The sequence below is a fragment of the Somniosus microcephalus genome, chromosome 10 (genome assembly GCF_052327205.1).
Source record: "Somniosus microcephalus isolate GS21.2 chromosome 10, FLI_Smic_1.0, whole genome shotgun sequence".
Classification (NCBI taxonomy): domain Eukaryota; kingdom Metazoa; phylum Chordata; class Chondrichthyes; order Squaliformes; family Somniosidae; genus Somniosus; species Somniosus microcephalus.
The window spans coordinates 64,968,310-64,983,796 of NC_140996.1; the positions used below are offsets into that span (position 1 = coordinate 64,968,310).

General features: G+C 46.4%; 1 protein-coding gene across 1 annotated transcript; it reads right to left on the bottom strand.

Annotated features, from left to right (window-relative positions):
- Nucleotides 1–242: 242 nt before the first annotated feature.
- LOC147111531 (heparan-sulfate 6-O-sulfotransferase 2-like) lies at nt 243–2,371 on the bottom strand. Its single transcript, XM_085999912.1, has one exon. It carries the CDS (start codon nt 1,622–1,624, stop codon nt 935–937), a length of 690 nt encoding a protein of 229 aa, XP_085856038.1. The 5' UTR covers nt 1,625–2,371; the 3' UTR covers nt 243–934.
- Nucleotides 2,372–15,487: the final 13,116 nt, after the last annotated feature.

The following is a 15,487-nucleotide window of genomic DNA, read 5'->3' on the forward strand; positions in this document are numbered from 1 at the left end:
TGACATCATTCTGTGATGTTACTGCTACTGCCAGATTTGATATACTGTATTGGTATATTTTACTACATATCTATAATACATGCGTTATTAAAGACCTGCAATGTGGCTGTCTGACAGAGTATCTCAGCCTATTAAGTGGAAAATGCTACATTTGTTTCACAATTTGGAAACCAAGCTTGATAATATTTTTTACTGCCTGTTTCCTTTTGAGTTAAAAAAAATAGGCACATTTATATCAAATATCAAGTTTATTGAGTGTTAGTTAAATGAAATGGGATTGCAGTATGTCTTGTATGCAAATTGTATACATATATGAAATCACTTACACATTACTCATTACTGCCTAGTTCTGGCAATGGATTGGATGGGTTTAGACAAGTTTAATCAAATAAAAACCTGAAGGGAGCTCTTTATTTTATTTTATAAAACCCTTCAGCATGATTTTGGAAGCATGATTATAGGCAGTGACAAGCTCACAAGCAAATGATAGTCAAATGCCCTAATGGGCTACTATAACAGCTTACTAAATACACTCCACTGATTGACAGAAGCAAGGTATTGCCTCTAGGTTTCTTTCACAGCTCTACATTTTACCAGAGAGCATTCGTATCAGCGTTCCTTTTGGTTCACTGATTTCAGTAAGATATACCTAAAGCAACTTAATGTTTCTTTTCTATTTGACTTTAAATCTACCAGAATGCAAACACAAAACAAGGATGAATAGCAGAAATGCACATCATTGGAAGAGGGTTTAAGATCCAAATGAAAATATATTTCAAGGCAGGTTTACTGTGGTTTTTCCACAGCATGATAGCATATGTTGCATGTGAAATACTGTCCTATCCCATGAGTCCTAAATGTGACTTTTTTGTTGTTGGAATTCAATAATCTTAATTGTCCAAATTGTATTCCAAAGCTAACAGAAAAGAAACAATCACCATCTTTCCACTTGACTTGTGTAATCATCTGTGGTCACACTCTCTGTGTCCTTTGTTTGTGACCTGTAGTGTGTTGCCTGTTTCTCATGATGCTGTCTTCGTTCTTCTTGACGCTTTCTCTTATCTGCCCGGTGCTCCTTCTGTCTCATGTACTGAAAGCGCTGCAGAAAAAGATCTTTTGCATAGTCATAGAGCTGCACATCTAAAAAATTCAATTCCTCAATGTGTTTCCTAGTCTGTTCACCCAGCTCCACACTGGCAGCTCGTGTGCTATTGAACTGGGTGAAAGGTGAGATGAACTTCAAATGAAAGGTTCTTTCAAATAGATATTGAGTCTTCCTCTGGAATTCTGTGAGTCCGAAAAAGGCCATGTCTTTAAGGTTATTTTTTGCACTGTGCAAAAGAATCTCATTTCTCTTGTTTTCCGTCATGATGGATAAATTGTAGCATCCCACGAGACTGAGGTCTGCGAGCATGCGGACCTGTCGGTTGTTGGCCAGATTGTAAGGGCAATTCATGAACTCCTGCAGAGTGCAGCCTGACCAATCATTACCCATGTAGCAGGTCGGAAGCTCATCTTGCGTCGGCGTTCTGCCATCACACATGTGTAGTGAAGCCTTCCACGTGGCCCCTCTCTGAACATGTCTCCATTCACTCAAAAAGCGGGATACTGGGTCTCTCAGCATTGTTATGTAATAGAAGTTCCTAGAAAATGAGAAGAAAAAAAATTGTAATATTCACTTTTTACATTGGCCTGGATTTTGTGGTCAGCGGCAAAGGAACGGCGCTTGTCACTACTCTGACAACTGCCCAGTGAGATTTTGCGGGCTTTGGAGCGTTATCGGGCATCTGATCCAGCGTGGCACCCTCTACAGGGGATCTGTGGCGTATGTGAGCAGGAAAGCAACAGCGAGGCTCTTCAACCAATCAGATTGAAGAATCCTCACTAAGATACGGATTTCCATGTTTAACTGCACATTTAGTCCATAATAACAGTGAGCGTTGTTAGCCTCACCATTATTCTCAATGCAAAATCCGGGCCATTATACTTAATTAGTTGTTTACAGTAGGTTACACTGTACCATTTTAAACCCAAAATGCAGTAGCTTTCTCTCAGTGCAGCACTGAATGTTATTAAGCATTTGGTGTTCTAATCCTGTCTGACCCAGACAGGTCTCTTTCAACACATATACTAGTCCAAAAGTGGCTCTGTGGTTTGTATTAATACTATTGTGAATATTACTAATACATGAGGAGAAGTGACCACAAATATTGCACTTTCAGTCATGTTAATGTGCAATATCAGTTCTGGTCAGGCTTAGCGAACACTTTGATGTACTTTTAACTACCCATTTAGAGTACTTTAAGGCTTAAATGTTGATCTTAATTTAGACTGTACTAAGTAAAATGCATAATTACTCATTCAGATTTTATAATAATGACTTCTTAAAATGTCACTTCATTACAAGAGAAATTAAGCAAACTAAATGACTTGCTCTGAAAATAAACAAAAAATATTTTTAAATGAAGTCATAATTGTGAAGTGTTCCTTTTCATAGGTTATAAGAAAATTAACATAGGGCTATATTTCCAGTTGATTCAAAGTATTTCACCAAATTGCAGAAATGAGTTATGAAAATACTGTTTAATGGTAAATAAAATTACTATTAGGTCAACAAAATATAGTACTCAAAGAAACATGTTGCATGTCTTGCTACGTTTTCAATTGCCATTGTGAAATAATGTAGTGAGCAGTGTTCCCTGTGCCAGCACTTACTTGCCTTCAATTGGACTTCTATAGCCATCTGACTGTATAAGTAGAGATTACTTTGATATTGAATTATCTAGTCTTGTTTAATGGTCTTAATCTGGCAAAGTTAATATGAAAAAGGAACCATTACCCCTCTATATTACTTTCAATTTTATTTATGTTATGTATCTAAGGAAAATATTTTTTCCCAACTATGGAAAGTATGCCAACTTATTTATACTTGTAGCCAAAATGTAGATAATTGGAGGTGCTACTTCCTATTTCACAGAATCACAGAAACCCCACAGTGCAGATAGAGGCCATTTCGGCCTTCAGTAACAAAAGCAAAAGCAAAAAGTGACTGTAGCGATGAAAAGACATGAATGTCATGCAGCAATCCTATCTCATAGCCTCACCTTTAGGGGTTTTAATTGTTTCTATTTTCATGCATTTTTATGGTCCTATTAAAATAAAATGGGCCTAGAAATCAGATTGTGCCTGAAAACGGGCAGTCTAGCCTGGCACTCACAATGATTCGTGCTTGCAGCCAGCACTACCTGTACTATTTATTGGCTGCATGACTATTGGGGGTTTGCAATATTGGGAGTTCAAGGTGCTAATCAAAGGCAGCCAGCATCTTTTAATGGGGAGGTTTATTCTGCCTGCAAAGACTGTAACAACTGATTGGCTGAAGGAGGGAGCAAGTGGGCACCGAGGTTCGGTGATGCTGCACTGGAGGCTCCCCACTACGCTGCATTGTGCTGCAATCACTGCACCAAACTTCAATAAGCGTTCTTCTCCTCATGCTCACACACTCACTACTATTATAGACTTCACTTACCCACAACTCATATCTCCCACACATACTGTTAGCTATTCTCTCATGACGGCCACATTTCCCAAACATCTCAAGACTCTCACGATGCACTTTACTCTTTCTTGCAGGAAAAGGTTTCACACAATCCAAGGTAACATGCCACCGGAGGAGGAAAAGCTCACTTGCACACCCTCTCCACCTTGAAAAGTGTGTCCTGGCTATAATGCAAAAGGGCAGAGTGGAGGCTGTGGTGACTGAGGCCAATGGAGGAGATGTCATGCAGGGTTTCTTCATACCTAATTTGCTTTATCTCTTCTGACTTCTCCCTCAGACCACACACTGTGCATGACAAGGTACAGATGCTCTCAATACCGACTTCTCGCCCTCGCACCACAAGCTAACCTTCATTCGTTTCTTTTATTTCAGCTGATAAGAATGTCGATGCCCCTCACAGTGGAGGACGAGGAGCGCAGTATTCCTGAAGATGCACCATCCCTTGATCTGACTGTCATAAGCGGATTTTAGAGGTTAAGTTAGAGGACGTACCTCCATGTGGTGACTCACCGGGTATAAGGACACAGAAGCCAAGGCAGGTAGATAGGATATCACAGGTGCCAGTTTGCTGGAAGGTGACATTGCACTGTACAGGACTCAGATGCAGACTTCGAGGGCCCAGGCTACCGAAGAAGGCTAATGGCCATACATCACGAAATGCTTGGTGCACTGGACAGCCTGCCAGAGAGCTTGCACATAATGTTGCAGAGTATGGAGGAGTCCAGCTCCAACTTGTCTCAAGGCTTTGCGCAGAGCATGGAGACCATTCTGTCCAACAGTGGTCAGTTCGATCAGCAATGTAGTGACATCCATCATGATGGAGCATTGTATGAAAACTGACAGCTTCCATGGCAGTGCAAACATAGGGCTACTATGGCAGTTTACACTGCTGGCATGGAAACTCAGATGACTGCCATCTTGGCTTTGGAGAGCCACTGTTGAAAGGAGCTTCCAGGGCATCACATCACTCCTGCTATCTGTTCTCATGCAGTGCTAAGATGCTGCCCCAGGAGCATTGCCTTGGCTCCATGGAAGAGGCATCTGCTGTCCTGACTCAGGATGACAGCGTGCCTGCTCCCCCTCCAGCTACCCGGCCAGTGACCTTGCTAGTGCCACTCAGCAAGCTGCCCCAGACTGCTGCAGCCTATGCCGAGATACTGCAGTCTGCAGCTGGGTCCTAGAGCTGCTCGAGGTCATGCTCCAATACAATCTGAAGTGTCCCCAATAGAAGCTCAGCAGGCTTCCACTTCCCAAGCAATAGCCACTGAGGTTGTACCTCATAGGAGCACTCAGGTAGGGAAAGGAACACATACGATGGGCACTAAGGGCTTGCAGAAGGATGATTAGTCATGTTTTGTCAATGCTGACATAATTTGTTTGACAGATATGTTTTTTGATTTGGATTTGATGATAGTATTTGCCTTTGTAGTGAAGTGAGGTCAAGACCAATAAGTTTGGAGTGAAGGAAGGCAATTGGATGGTGGCTGTAAGAAGAGTGGTAAGCGTTGTGGGACTATTGATGAATGGGGAATGGGAGGCCTGCTTTAGTTGAAATCTTCCTTGTTGAGTTTTGCTCAGAGTTCGGGAAGATAGGGGCTCTGCTGGTCACTGCCTCTCCTCCTCCTCCTCTTCCTTTCTCTCTTTCGGCTGCTCCTTCTCTACTTGTTGCTGTCCAGGTGGTGGGAAGGGCTGGTCCCTCATGATAGTGACACTGTGGAGCATGCAGAAGACACTAACATTTTGTGATGCACTGTCTATGGCCACAATTTAGCTGTACGTTGATGGAATGTAATCCGTTTTGATTGATAAAGATGCCAGGCTGCTGATAAGGAGGACACAAGGCAATGTGTGTGTCATCAATGACACCCTATACCATGGGGAAGCCTGCCATGTGGGCAAAACCTTGTGCTCTCTCATCCTGCTTCAATCTGTCAATAGGGGAGGAGATGTAGGTGTTTCTCCAGGTGTAGAGACCCTAGGTGACCTCCCTAATACATTGGTGTACTGCGAATTGTGAGAGGTTGCAACCTGAAAGGAGCCTGTAGCATAAAGGTTGAGGGCGATGGTGACCTTGATAGCCACAGGCACTGTTGTCCATGCGTTGGTTTAAGGCTGGAGTTGTGGCTGTAGCAGGCGACATAGCTCGGTGACGGCCTTCACGGTAAAGTCATATTAATGACCTGGCTTGGGTATACAGGGCATAATTTCAAAGTTTGCAGATGACATGAAGTCTGAAATGTAGTAAACAGTGAGGAGGATAGTAACAGACTTCAGGAGGACATAGGCAGACTGATGAACTGGGCAGACACATGGCAGATGAAACTTAATGCAGAGAAGTGTAAAGTGATGTATTTTAGTAGGGAAAATGAGGAGAGGCAATACAAACTAAATGATACAACGTTAAAGCAGGTACAGGAACAGAAAGACCCGGGGGTGTACATACACAAATCTTTGAAGGTGGCAGGACAAGTTGGGGAGGATATTAAAGAAGCAAAAGGGATCCTTGCCTTTATAAACAGAGGCATAGTGTATATAAGATAAGGGAGAACCAGTGGATGTGGTGTATTTGGACTTTCAGAAGGCTTTCGATAAGGTCCCACATAAGAGATTAGCGTGCAAAATTAAGGCACATGGGATTGGGGGCAAGGTATTGACTTGGATAGAGAACTGGTTGGCGGACAGAAAGCAAAGAGTTGGAATAAACGGGTCATTTTCCGAGTGGCAGGCAGTGACTAGTGGGGTACCGCAAGGATCGGTCCTAGGACCCCAGTTGTTCACAATATATATTAATGATCTGGACGAGGGAATTGGATGTAATATCTCCAAATTTGCAGACGACACAAAGCTGGGTGGGAGGGTAAGCTGTGAGGAGGATGTCGTGAAACTCCAGTACGATTTGGACAGGTTGGGTGATTGGGTAGAAACATGGCAAATGCACTATAATGTGGAGAAATGTGAGGTTATCCACTTTGGTGGCAAAAACAGGAAGGCAGATTATTATTTGAATGGCAATAGATTGGGAGAAGGGGAAGTGCAAAGAGACCTGGGTGTTCTTGTGCACCAGTCGCTGAAGGTAAGCATGCAGGTGCAGCAGGCGGTTAAGAAGGCAAATGGTATGTTGGCCTTCGTAGCAAGAGGGTTCGAGTACAGGAACAAGGATGTCTTGCTACAGTTGTACAGGGCCTTGGTGAGACCGCACCTTGAGTATTGTGTGCAGTTTTGGTCACCTTACCTGAGGAAGGACGTTCTTGCCATGGAAGGAGTGCAGCGAAGATTCACCAGGCTGATACCTGGGATGGTAGGAATGACGTATGAGGAGAGATTGTGTCGATTGGGCTTATACTCACTGGAGTTTAGAAGATTGAGAGGGGATCTCATCGAAACCTATAAAATTCTGTCAGGCCTGGACAGACTAGATGCAGGAAGGATGTTTATGATGGCCGGGGAGTCCAGAACCAGGGGTCATAGTCTAAAGATAAGGGGTAAGCCATTTAGGACTGAAATGAGGAGGAATTTCTTCACCCAGAGAGTGGTGAACCTGTGGAATTCTCTGCCACAGAGGGCGGTGGAGGCCAGTTCATTAAATATATTCAAAAAGGAGTTGGATATATTTCTTAAGGCTAAAGGGATCAAGGGATATGGGGAGAAGGCAGGGACAGGGTACTGAATTTGGATGATCAGCCATGATCTCATTGAATGGCGGAGCAGGCTCGAAGGGCCGAATGGCCGACTCCTGCTCCTATCTTCTATGTTTCTATGTAAAAGCAAGGAAGTTCTGTTAAACCATTATAAATCACTGGTTCAGCCTCAGCTGGAGCATTGTGTCCAATTCTGGGCACCACACTTTCGGAAAGATGTCAAGGCTTGAGAGTGTGCACAGGAGATTAACTAGGATGGTACCAGTGATGCGGGAGTTCCGGTGCATGGAGGGAGTAGAATAGCTGGGGTTGTTTTCCTTAGAGAAGAGCAGGTTAAGTGGAGATTTAATAGAGGTGCTTAAAATCAGGAGAGGTTTTTGATTGAGTAAACAAGGAGAAAATGTTTCCGGTGGCAGAAGAATCGACATTCAAAGAACATAGATTTAAGGTAAAAGATCAAAATCAAAATACTGCGGATGCTGGAAATTTGAAATAAAAACAGAAAATGCTTAAAATACTCAGCAGGTCAAGCTCCATCTCTCACATTTGTTCTGACGATGCCACCTTCCAGAACAGTGCTTTTGATATGTCATCCTTTTTCCTCAACTAAGGATTCCCCTCCACTGTGGTTGACAACCGTGTCCGTCCCATTTCCCGCACTGCTCTCACCCCTTCCCCTCCCTCCCAGGACCATGATAGGGTTCCCCTTGTCCTCACCTTCCACCCTACCAGCCTCCACATTCAACGGATCATCCTCCGCCATTTCCGCCACCTCCAGCATGATGCCACCACTAAACGCATCTTTTCCTCCCCTCCCCTTTCAGCATTCCGAAGGGACCGTTCCCTCCGCGACACCCTGGTCCACTCTTCAGTTACCCCCAACAACCCCTCTCCTTCCAATGATACTTTTCCATGCAAGTGCAGGAGATGCAACACCTGCCCTTTTACCTCCTCCCTTCCCATCGTCCAGGGCCTCACACACTCCCTCCAGGTGAAACAGTGATTTACTTGTACTTCTTTCAATTTAGTGTACTGTGTTCGCTGCTCATGATGCGGTCTCCTCTACATTGGAGAGACCAAACGCAGATTGGGTGATCATTTTGCGGAACACCTCCGTTCAGTCCGCAAGTGTGACCCTGAGCTTCCCTGAGGATGGTTGCTGGTCATTTTAATTCCCTGCTCCACTCCCATTCTGACCTCTCTGTTCTTGGCCGCCTACACTGTTCCAATGAAGCTCGAGGAACAGCACCTCACCTTTTGATTAGGCACTTTACAGCCTTCTAGACTCAAAATTAAGTTCAACAATTTCAAATCATAATCACTGCTCCCATTTTTTTTGGACAGCAGCTGTTGGTAATGATTCTACAATTGCCATTTACACCTCTTCTAGACCCATCTTTTGCTGTTTTACTTATCCTATTACTGTCCCCTATTGCCTTGCTTCATAAGCCCTTTTGTCCTTTAATCTCTCCGGCCTTCCACCCTATCACAGACCTTCCCTTTCATTCTTTCTTCACTCCTCCCCCCTTTCTTAGCCTCTGTACCTCCTTAAAACTTATTACATCTCTAACGTTTTCCAGTTCTGATGAACGGTCATCGACCTGAAATATTGGGTTGTATTTTGCGACCCCTACGGATGCGTACGAGGTGTGTGCACACCCGTAGGGACCGCGGAAGTTCCAGGTTTAGGTATGCGACGTGCATGCACTAAAACCCAGAACTTGCGATCTGTCAAGAATCTTCTTGACAGATCCTCCGCATCCCCGGGAGATGGGCCTCTGCGGGTGGAGAGTTGCGCTATTTGCCCAACTTCCACCCGCTGAATGCCTGTGAAATTCTTACGCCTTGTAAAAGCAGTAAGGCCTGCTTTTACCAGCATAAGAGTTTTAAAAAGTAGAAAAATAAAATGTTATCACTCATTTATACATTAAAAACCCTGTCCAATAAGGTAAGCTTATTTTTAACCCTGTTAAAACATATAGGGGGAGAAATTCGGTATCACCCCATTTGGGGCGCAATTATCGGCCGGGCTCATAGATTAGCACCTGGCGCTAATTATCGACTCCGACTGCAAACTTGGCTTTTATCACCCCTGGAGGTGATTGGAGCGCTAAATCAGGCGCTACACAACTCTCTTAAGGCGCTAAGGCCGAGGAGCGAGGCACTACCTCAGAGGGCGGGTGCAGCGCAGGTGCTGTCAGTTAGCGATTGAACACAGACACACTGGCGCCAGTCAGTTCTTAAATGGGAGGGCCGATCTTGCTCTGCAGCCGCACCCTGCTCACTGGAGCCTTGAATCTCGGCCTGGACAGACCTGTGGCTAAATCTAGCAGCTAGACACTATGGAAAGGGCCAGGGAGCGAGCACAGCGCTTCTGCGAGTGGGCTATGGAGGCTCTGGTTCGCGGGGTGGAGCGCAGAAGATCCATTCTGTACCCAAAGAGTGGCAGGAGGCCTTTGCCACGCGAGTACAGAAGAGTGTGGAGGGAGGTGGCTCAAAGCGTTTCCTCTAGCAGCATGGTGCCTAGGACCCATGTGCAATGTAGGAAAAAGTTCAACGACCTCACTCGGGTCGTCAGGGTAAGTGGCTTTTTTTACATAACCTCTTCATCCCTCCATCTCAACCTCACTTTATGGCCAGAGGGTCTTGAAAGCCCCAATGCCCAACACTCATACAACACCTATGGCCCTTTCATCAAACACACATGCACATTCCACACTTTGCATACAGTAAGGGCTATTCAACTATGGGAGGCACATCAGGCAAGACCATGGCTGCATACAGTAAGGGCTATTCAACTATGGGAGGCATATCAGGCAAGACCATGGCTGTATATTTACTCAGACGCCGTCCTTTTCCTTGCAGGCCAAGCTGTCTCATAATAGGAGACAGCAGCAACGGACCGGTGGAGGGCGGCCTCAGCTTCAACCCCATAGCGATCTTGAGGAGCACGTCCACAGGATTGTGGTAAGCCGGGTGATTGGTCCCATCGCCACTGGAGACGCCGACCCTGTTCTGGACAGCAATGGTAAGGTCATCACCTTTTTGTCCTCTCTCCTTCCACTTGTTCCTCACAATTGCAGCCTTTGACACTTTCAATCCAAATCACTAAATTGCTGCACTAATGCCCCCCTTGCTGCCACCCTGTCCTCACGCTAAAGCCACTCTTGTACCTCCCTGCTTTCAGATGGTGATTCACCAGGTGAGGAGACGGGCCCTCAAGCTGCCAGTAAGAGTGAAGCTGAAGGCAAGGAGGAAGAGGAAGCCAGACCATCAACGCCACCCTCAACCGAGGCAGCCCATGCCCATACTGGGAACACACCTTCCCTGGAGGGGCCTCACTGAAATGAGCGCCCAGGCAGAGCAAAGGCACACTGAGCTCATGGCTGCAGTGGCAAGGTTGCCCAAATCCATTAAATCACTGGCAAGGAGGGTCGAGCACTCAGGCGGCTGCCACGCAAATCCTAAGTGCTGCAATGCAGTCAGTGGCTGGTCTCATGCAGACGCAGATTGAGGCCACGCGAGCACTGACTGCTGCCACCCTCGCTGGATTGGGCACATTTCCCCGGGGCTCCATCAGATTGCTCCGGATGCTGAAGTGCTGCCCCATGGGAGTGCCAGTGTGTCGTCGAGCAGGGAGTTGCTGTCCTCTCTCAAGATGACAGCATTCCTGCTGCCACCACTGACACTTCTCCACTGCAGTGCCACCACCTGTAGGACAGACTGCTGCCGTCCATGCAGAGTTGGTGCAGTCAGCAGCCGGGCCCTCCAGGCCCAGAGCTGGTCCAGGCCGTCCCTCAAGGGCATCTGCAGTCTCAGTTTCTGACACTCAGCAGCCTTCCCCCAGCCTTGCTCCAGCCACTGGGGTCCCAGTACGGAGGAGCTGCAGGTTGGGAAGGGGGCAATTTCGCAAGGGAAGCAGATCACCCTCGAAGGGCAAAAAGTTGGAGGTGTGGCAAAATGTTTTTCATTGTTTTATTGAAGGCCGAGGTTCGTGGTCAAATTTTTGTTACTGTTTTGGACATTGTCTCCAGGTTGTGAGAGCCAGTTATGTGAATGACTGCTTTTTTTTTGTGTTTCTTTCTATTACTTTGTCATGCGGAAATGAGACACACAGAGTTTGTGAAATAAAGAAGTGTCTGTATTCAAAATGTACATGTTTGGTCTTTGCACTCATTGTTGCCTTGACCGGCTTAGGGGTTGCGGGATGCTTTCATTCAGGTTGTTTAAATGGCAGAAGCCATTCCCTCAGAGGGGGCTTAGAAGCGACTTGCTATGAGCCTTTAACGGACGGCCCTTCCACTTTGTGCCTCCCTCCCGCCTTGGTGCTGCTGATGATCATCCTCCTCATCTTCCTCCTCCTCATCCTCCTCCTCCTCTGGTGGTGCTCCAATGTCTCGTGGCATTGGCTGGGTCCTGAGGATTGCAAGGTTATACAGCATGCAGCACACAACAACGAAGTGGGAGACTCGCTCAGGCGAGTACTGCAGGGCTCCCCCAGAATGGTCCAGACAGCGGAACCGTTGCTTGAGCACGCCGATTGTGTGCTCAACGATGTTCCTGGTAGCTTGATGGCTCTCGTTGTATCGCAGCTCAGCAGGGGTGCTGGGTGTACGGAGTGGTGTCATCAGCCAGGTGCACAGAGGATATCCCTTGTCCCTGAGAAGTCAACCTCCTGGGTGATGCGGTGCCTGGAAAAGGTTTGCCACAGAAGTCTGGCGCAGGATGAAGGCATTGTGGCTGCTGCCTGGAAAGTGGGCATTGACAGCGAGTATCAGCTGTTTGTGGTCACAGACCAACTGGACGTTTAAGGAGTGGAAGCCCTTTCGGTTGCGGAAATCCTCGGCATTCTCTTGCGGCGCCTGCAAAGCCACATGCGTGCAATCAATGGCGCCCTGCACCATGGGGAAGTCCGCTATCCTAGCAAAGCCCGCTGTGCACTCTTGCTGCTTGTCCGGGGTCATGGGGAAAGAGATGTACTCTCATCTCCTTTTAAAGAGGGCACTTGTTACCTGACGGATGCAGCAATGCACCGTGAACTGGAAGATATTGGCGATGTCCCCAGTAGCTGATTGAAATGAGCCGGTGGCATAAAAGTTGAGAGCCACTATTATCTTCACTGCCACTGACAGAGACGTCCTGCTCCTCAGTTGAGGCTGCAGATCTGGCTGAAGCAGGTGGCAGGGCTCAGTGACCACCTCCTTGCTGAATCGCAGCCTTCGCAAACAGTGCTCCTCAGACATATTAATGTAGGAGAACTGTTGGCGAAAAACCCTGGGAGGGTAAGGTCTCCTGTACCGAGGCCTGTTGGCCCTCCTCCGTCTGGCCATGATTGCCACTCTCTCTGCGTCTCTGTGCCCTCTGAATGTGATGGAGAAGGACGACGTTCCCATCCATTTCAGCCCCCATAGTATCTGGGCAATCAAAGTTATGAAGGTCAAAAAGCAAAGTACCTGCAAAGTTATGGTCAGAAGCCAAAACTACCTCAGACAGCGTTGACTCAATGCAGAAGTCTCTCTTTCTCTCTTTGTCTCTCTCCAAATCTCTCTCTTTCAGAACGAGTGGTGCAAAAATGGCTACCACACAAAAGCCAGGAAGAGGCCCCCTTTAAATAGCGCCCCCCAGCCCCACAGCAACTGGGGTGTGTAACATTTGCATATTGATTTATCATTGGCCCGCAGGCATCTGTAAGGAATACCTATTTTATTCACATGTGATCACATGCTGAGTTGTCATTGGCCTGCAGGCATCTGTAAGGACTGCTATTGTTTAGAAGACCCAGTAGGGGTCCTGACTCCATCTTGTCCACACTGTACTGCTGTGAGTAAGATCAGACCTAATGCTTTCATTAAAAGAGTTTAAATTATAATACTCCATTGTCCTGCAATTTATTATTTTTGTACAAAGTGTGCAAAACAAGACATGGTGTCAGAACAGGGATTTGAAATGGACATCGTTGGAGCTCCCTTGCCTTGAATGGATTGGGATTCTTTGAACATGCATAGAGAATGGAGCAAGTTCAAGCAACACATGGAGTTGGTGTTTTCGGGTCCACTGAAAAGCAAAGGGGAGGAAGAAAAATGCAGCTACCTACTCCTGTGGATCGAAGGAAAAGGGAGAGACATTTTTAACACATGGTCTCTCACCGCGGATGAAGCAAAGGTACTGAAAAGTTATTTTGACCGTTTTGAAGCATATGTGATGCCCAAGACAAATACGATATTCGCTTGGTACAAGTTTCAGGAGAAAGTACAAGGAGCTAGTGAGTCGTTTGAACAGTTCGTGACTGAGTTAAAACTGCTGGTAAAAGACTGTGTATATGCAGATAACGATGAGATGGTCAGAGACCGCATCGTGTTTGGAATACATTCAGCTAAAGTGAGAGAGATACTTTTGAATGTTGGGTCCGGGCTAACGCTAGATCACACGAGATAGCCCAAGCACAGTTGAAAACCATAACCGGCACCACGAACAGCTCACGTGAACAGACAGTGCACGCAGTTAATAGACACACACCAAAGAACACTGCCCAGAGAGCGTGTTTCAGAACAGAAAGAACAGCGAGAGTTCTAAAAATGGGCAACACAGACATAAAACGCTTCAAAAACTGTGGATATTGTGGAAACAACTGGCATGGAGAATAGGAGTACTGCCCTGCCAAAGGAAGGCAATGTACGAAATGTGGTAAACGGAACCTGTTTTCGGAAAAACAGTACACGCAGTGAGTGACAGCCAAATGCCAGATAGAGAGCCAAATGCAGAGGAACTGTTTATTGATTCTGTGTCACAGAAAAAACAGATTTCAGAGACTGAGCAAGCCTATGCCGATATTGAGATAGGAAAACAGGGCACAGAGCTTAGGTTTAAACTAGACACTGGATCTCAGGTTAATGTAATTCCTCTGAGTGAGTATCACAGCTTGAAGGATGAGTGTGAGCTGCAGCCCACCTCACGCAAACTGACCGGCTATGGGGGCGAGCAGCTCATTGTAAAAGGCACATGCGTGATGAAATGCAAGTACAAAGAAAGCGACATGATGTTGGATTTTTACATTGTTGACACTCGAGCACCTCCAGTGCTAGGTCTAAAGACATGTTTAGACATGGACCTCGTCAAGCTAATGCTATCATTGACAGCACCAGTTGAGAAGCAGACAGTCATGGAGGAGTTTGCTGATGTTTTCAAAGGAATCGGACTATTCCCAGGTGAATGCACTATTCACCTTGACCCAGCAGCAACCCCTGTGGTTTGCCCACCGAGAAGGCTACCCCTTGCTCTATGTAGTCGCCTGAAGGAGGAGCTGCAGAGCATGGAGAATACAGAAATCATCATCCGGGAAACAGAACTGACAGAGTGGGTCAACGCGTTAGTAGTGGTTGAGAAACCACGTACAGGCAAGCTCAGAGTCTGTCTCGACCCCAGAGATTTGAACAAGGCTATCAAACGCCCTCACTACCCTCTACCAACATTAGATGACATCACACCCAAGCTAGTGGGAGCACGTTACTTCAGTGTAATGGACACACGATCAGGATACTGGACTATCAACCTCACGGAAAAGTCATGTAAGCTAACAACATTCAACACACCATTTGGACGCTACCGATTTCTGCGTTTACCATTTGGCCTTATCTCAGCTCAGGATGAATTCCAGCGGAAGAGCGACGAAACCTTTGAAGGCCTCGACGGAGTAGTTGCAATCGTAGATGACATCCTCATCTATGGCAGGAATAGAGAGGAACATGACAGGAACCTCCGTGTGATGCTACAAAGATCATGGGAGAAAGGTATCCGGCACAACCCCGAGAAAAGTATAATCGGATCCACCGAGATCAGTTATTTTGGGCATCGCCTCTCAACTGATGGCATTAAGCCGGATCCAGAGAAAATCTCCGCCATCAAGAAGATGGAGCCGCCGAAGAACCGCGCAGAGCTAGAGACAGTACTAGGCATGGTTAACTACTTAGCCAAGTTTGCCCCGAGCCTCTCCGAAATCAAGGCACCCATGCATCAGTTGCTCAAACAATCCAATGACGCATCAAAGTACGGACTAAGCACAGTATTACTGCAAGAAGAAAAGCCCATCGGCTATGCTTCCAGATCTCAGACAGTGAAATCAACTATGCTCAAATCGAGAAAGAGCTATATGCAATTCTGTTTGGATGTAAGCGTTTCCACCAGTACGTCTATGGCCGACAAGTCATTGTGGAATCCGACCACAAGCCCCTCGAGTCAATCATGAGGAAACCACTAGCCGCAGCCCCACCAAGGCTACAGAGAATGTTCCTTC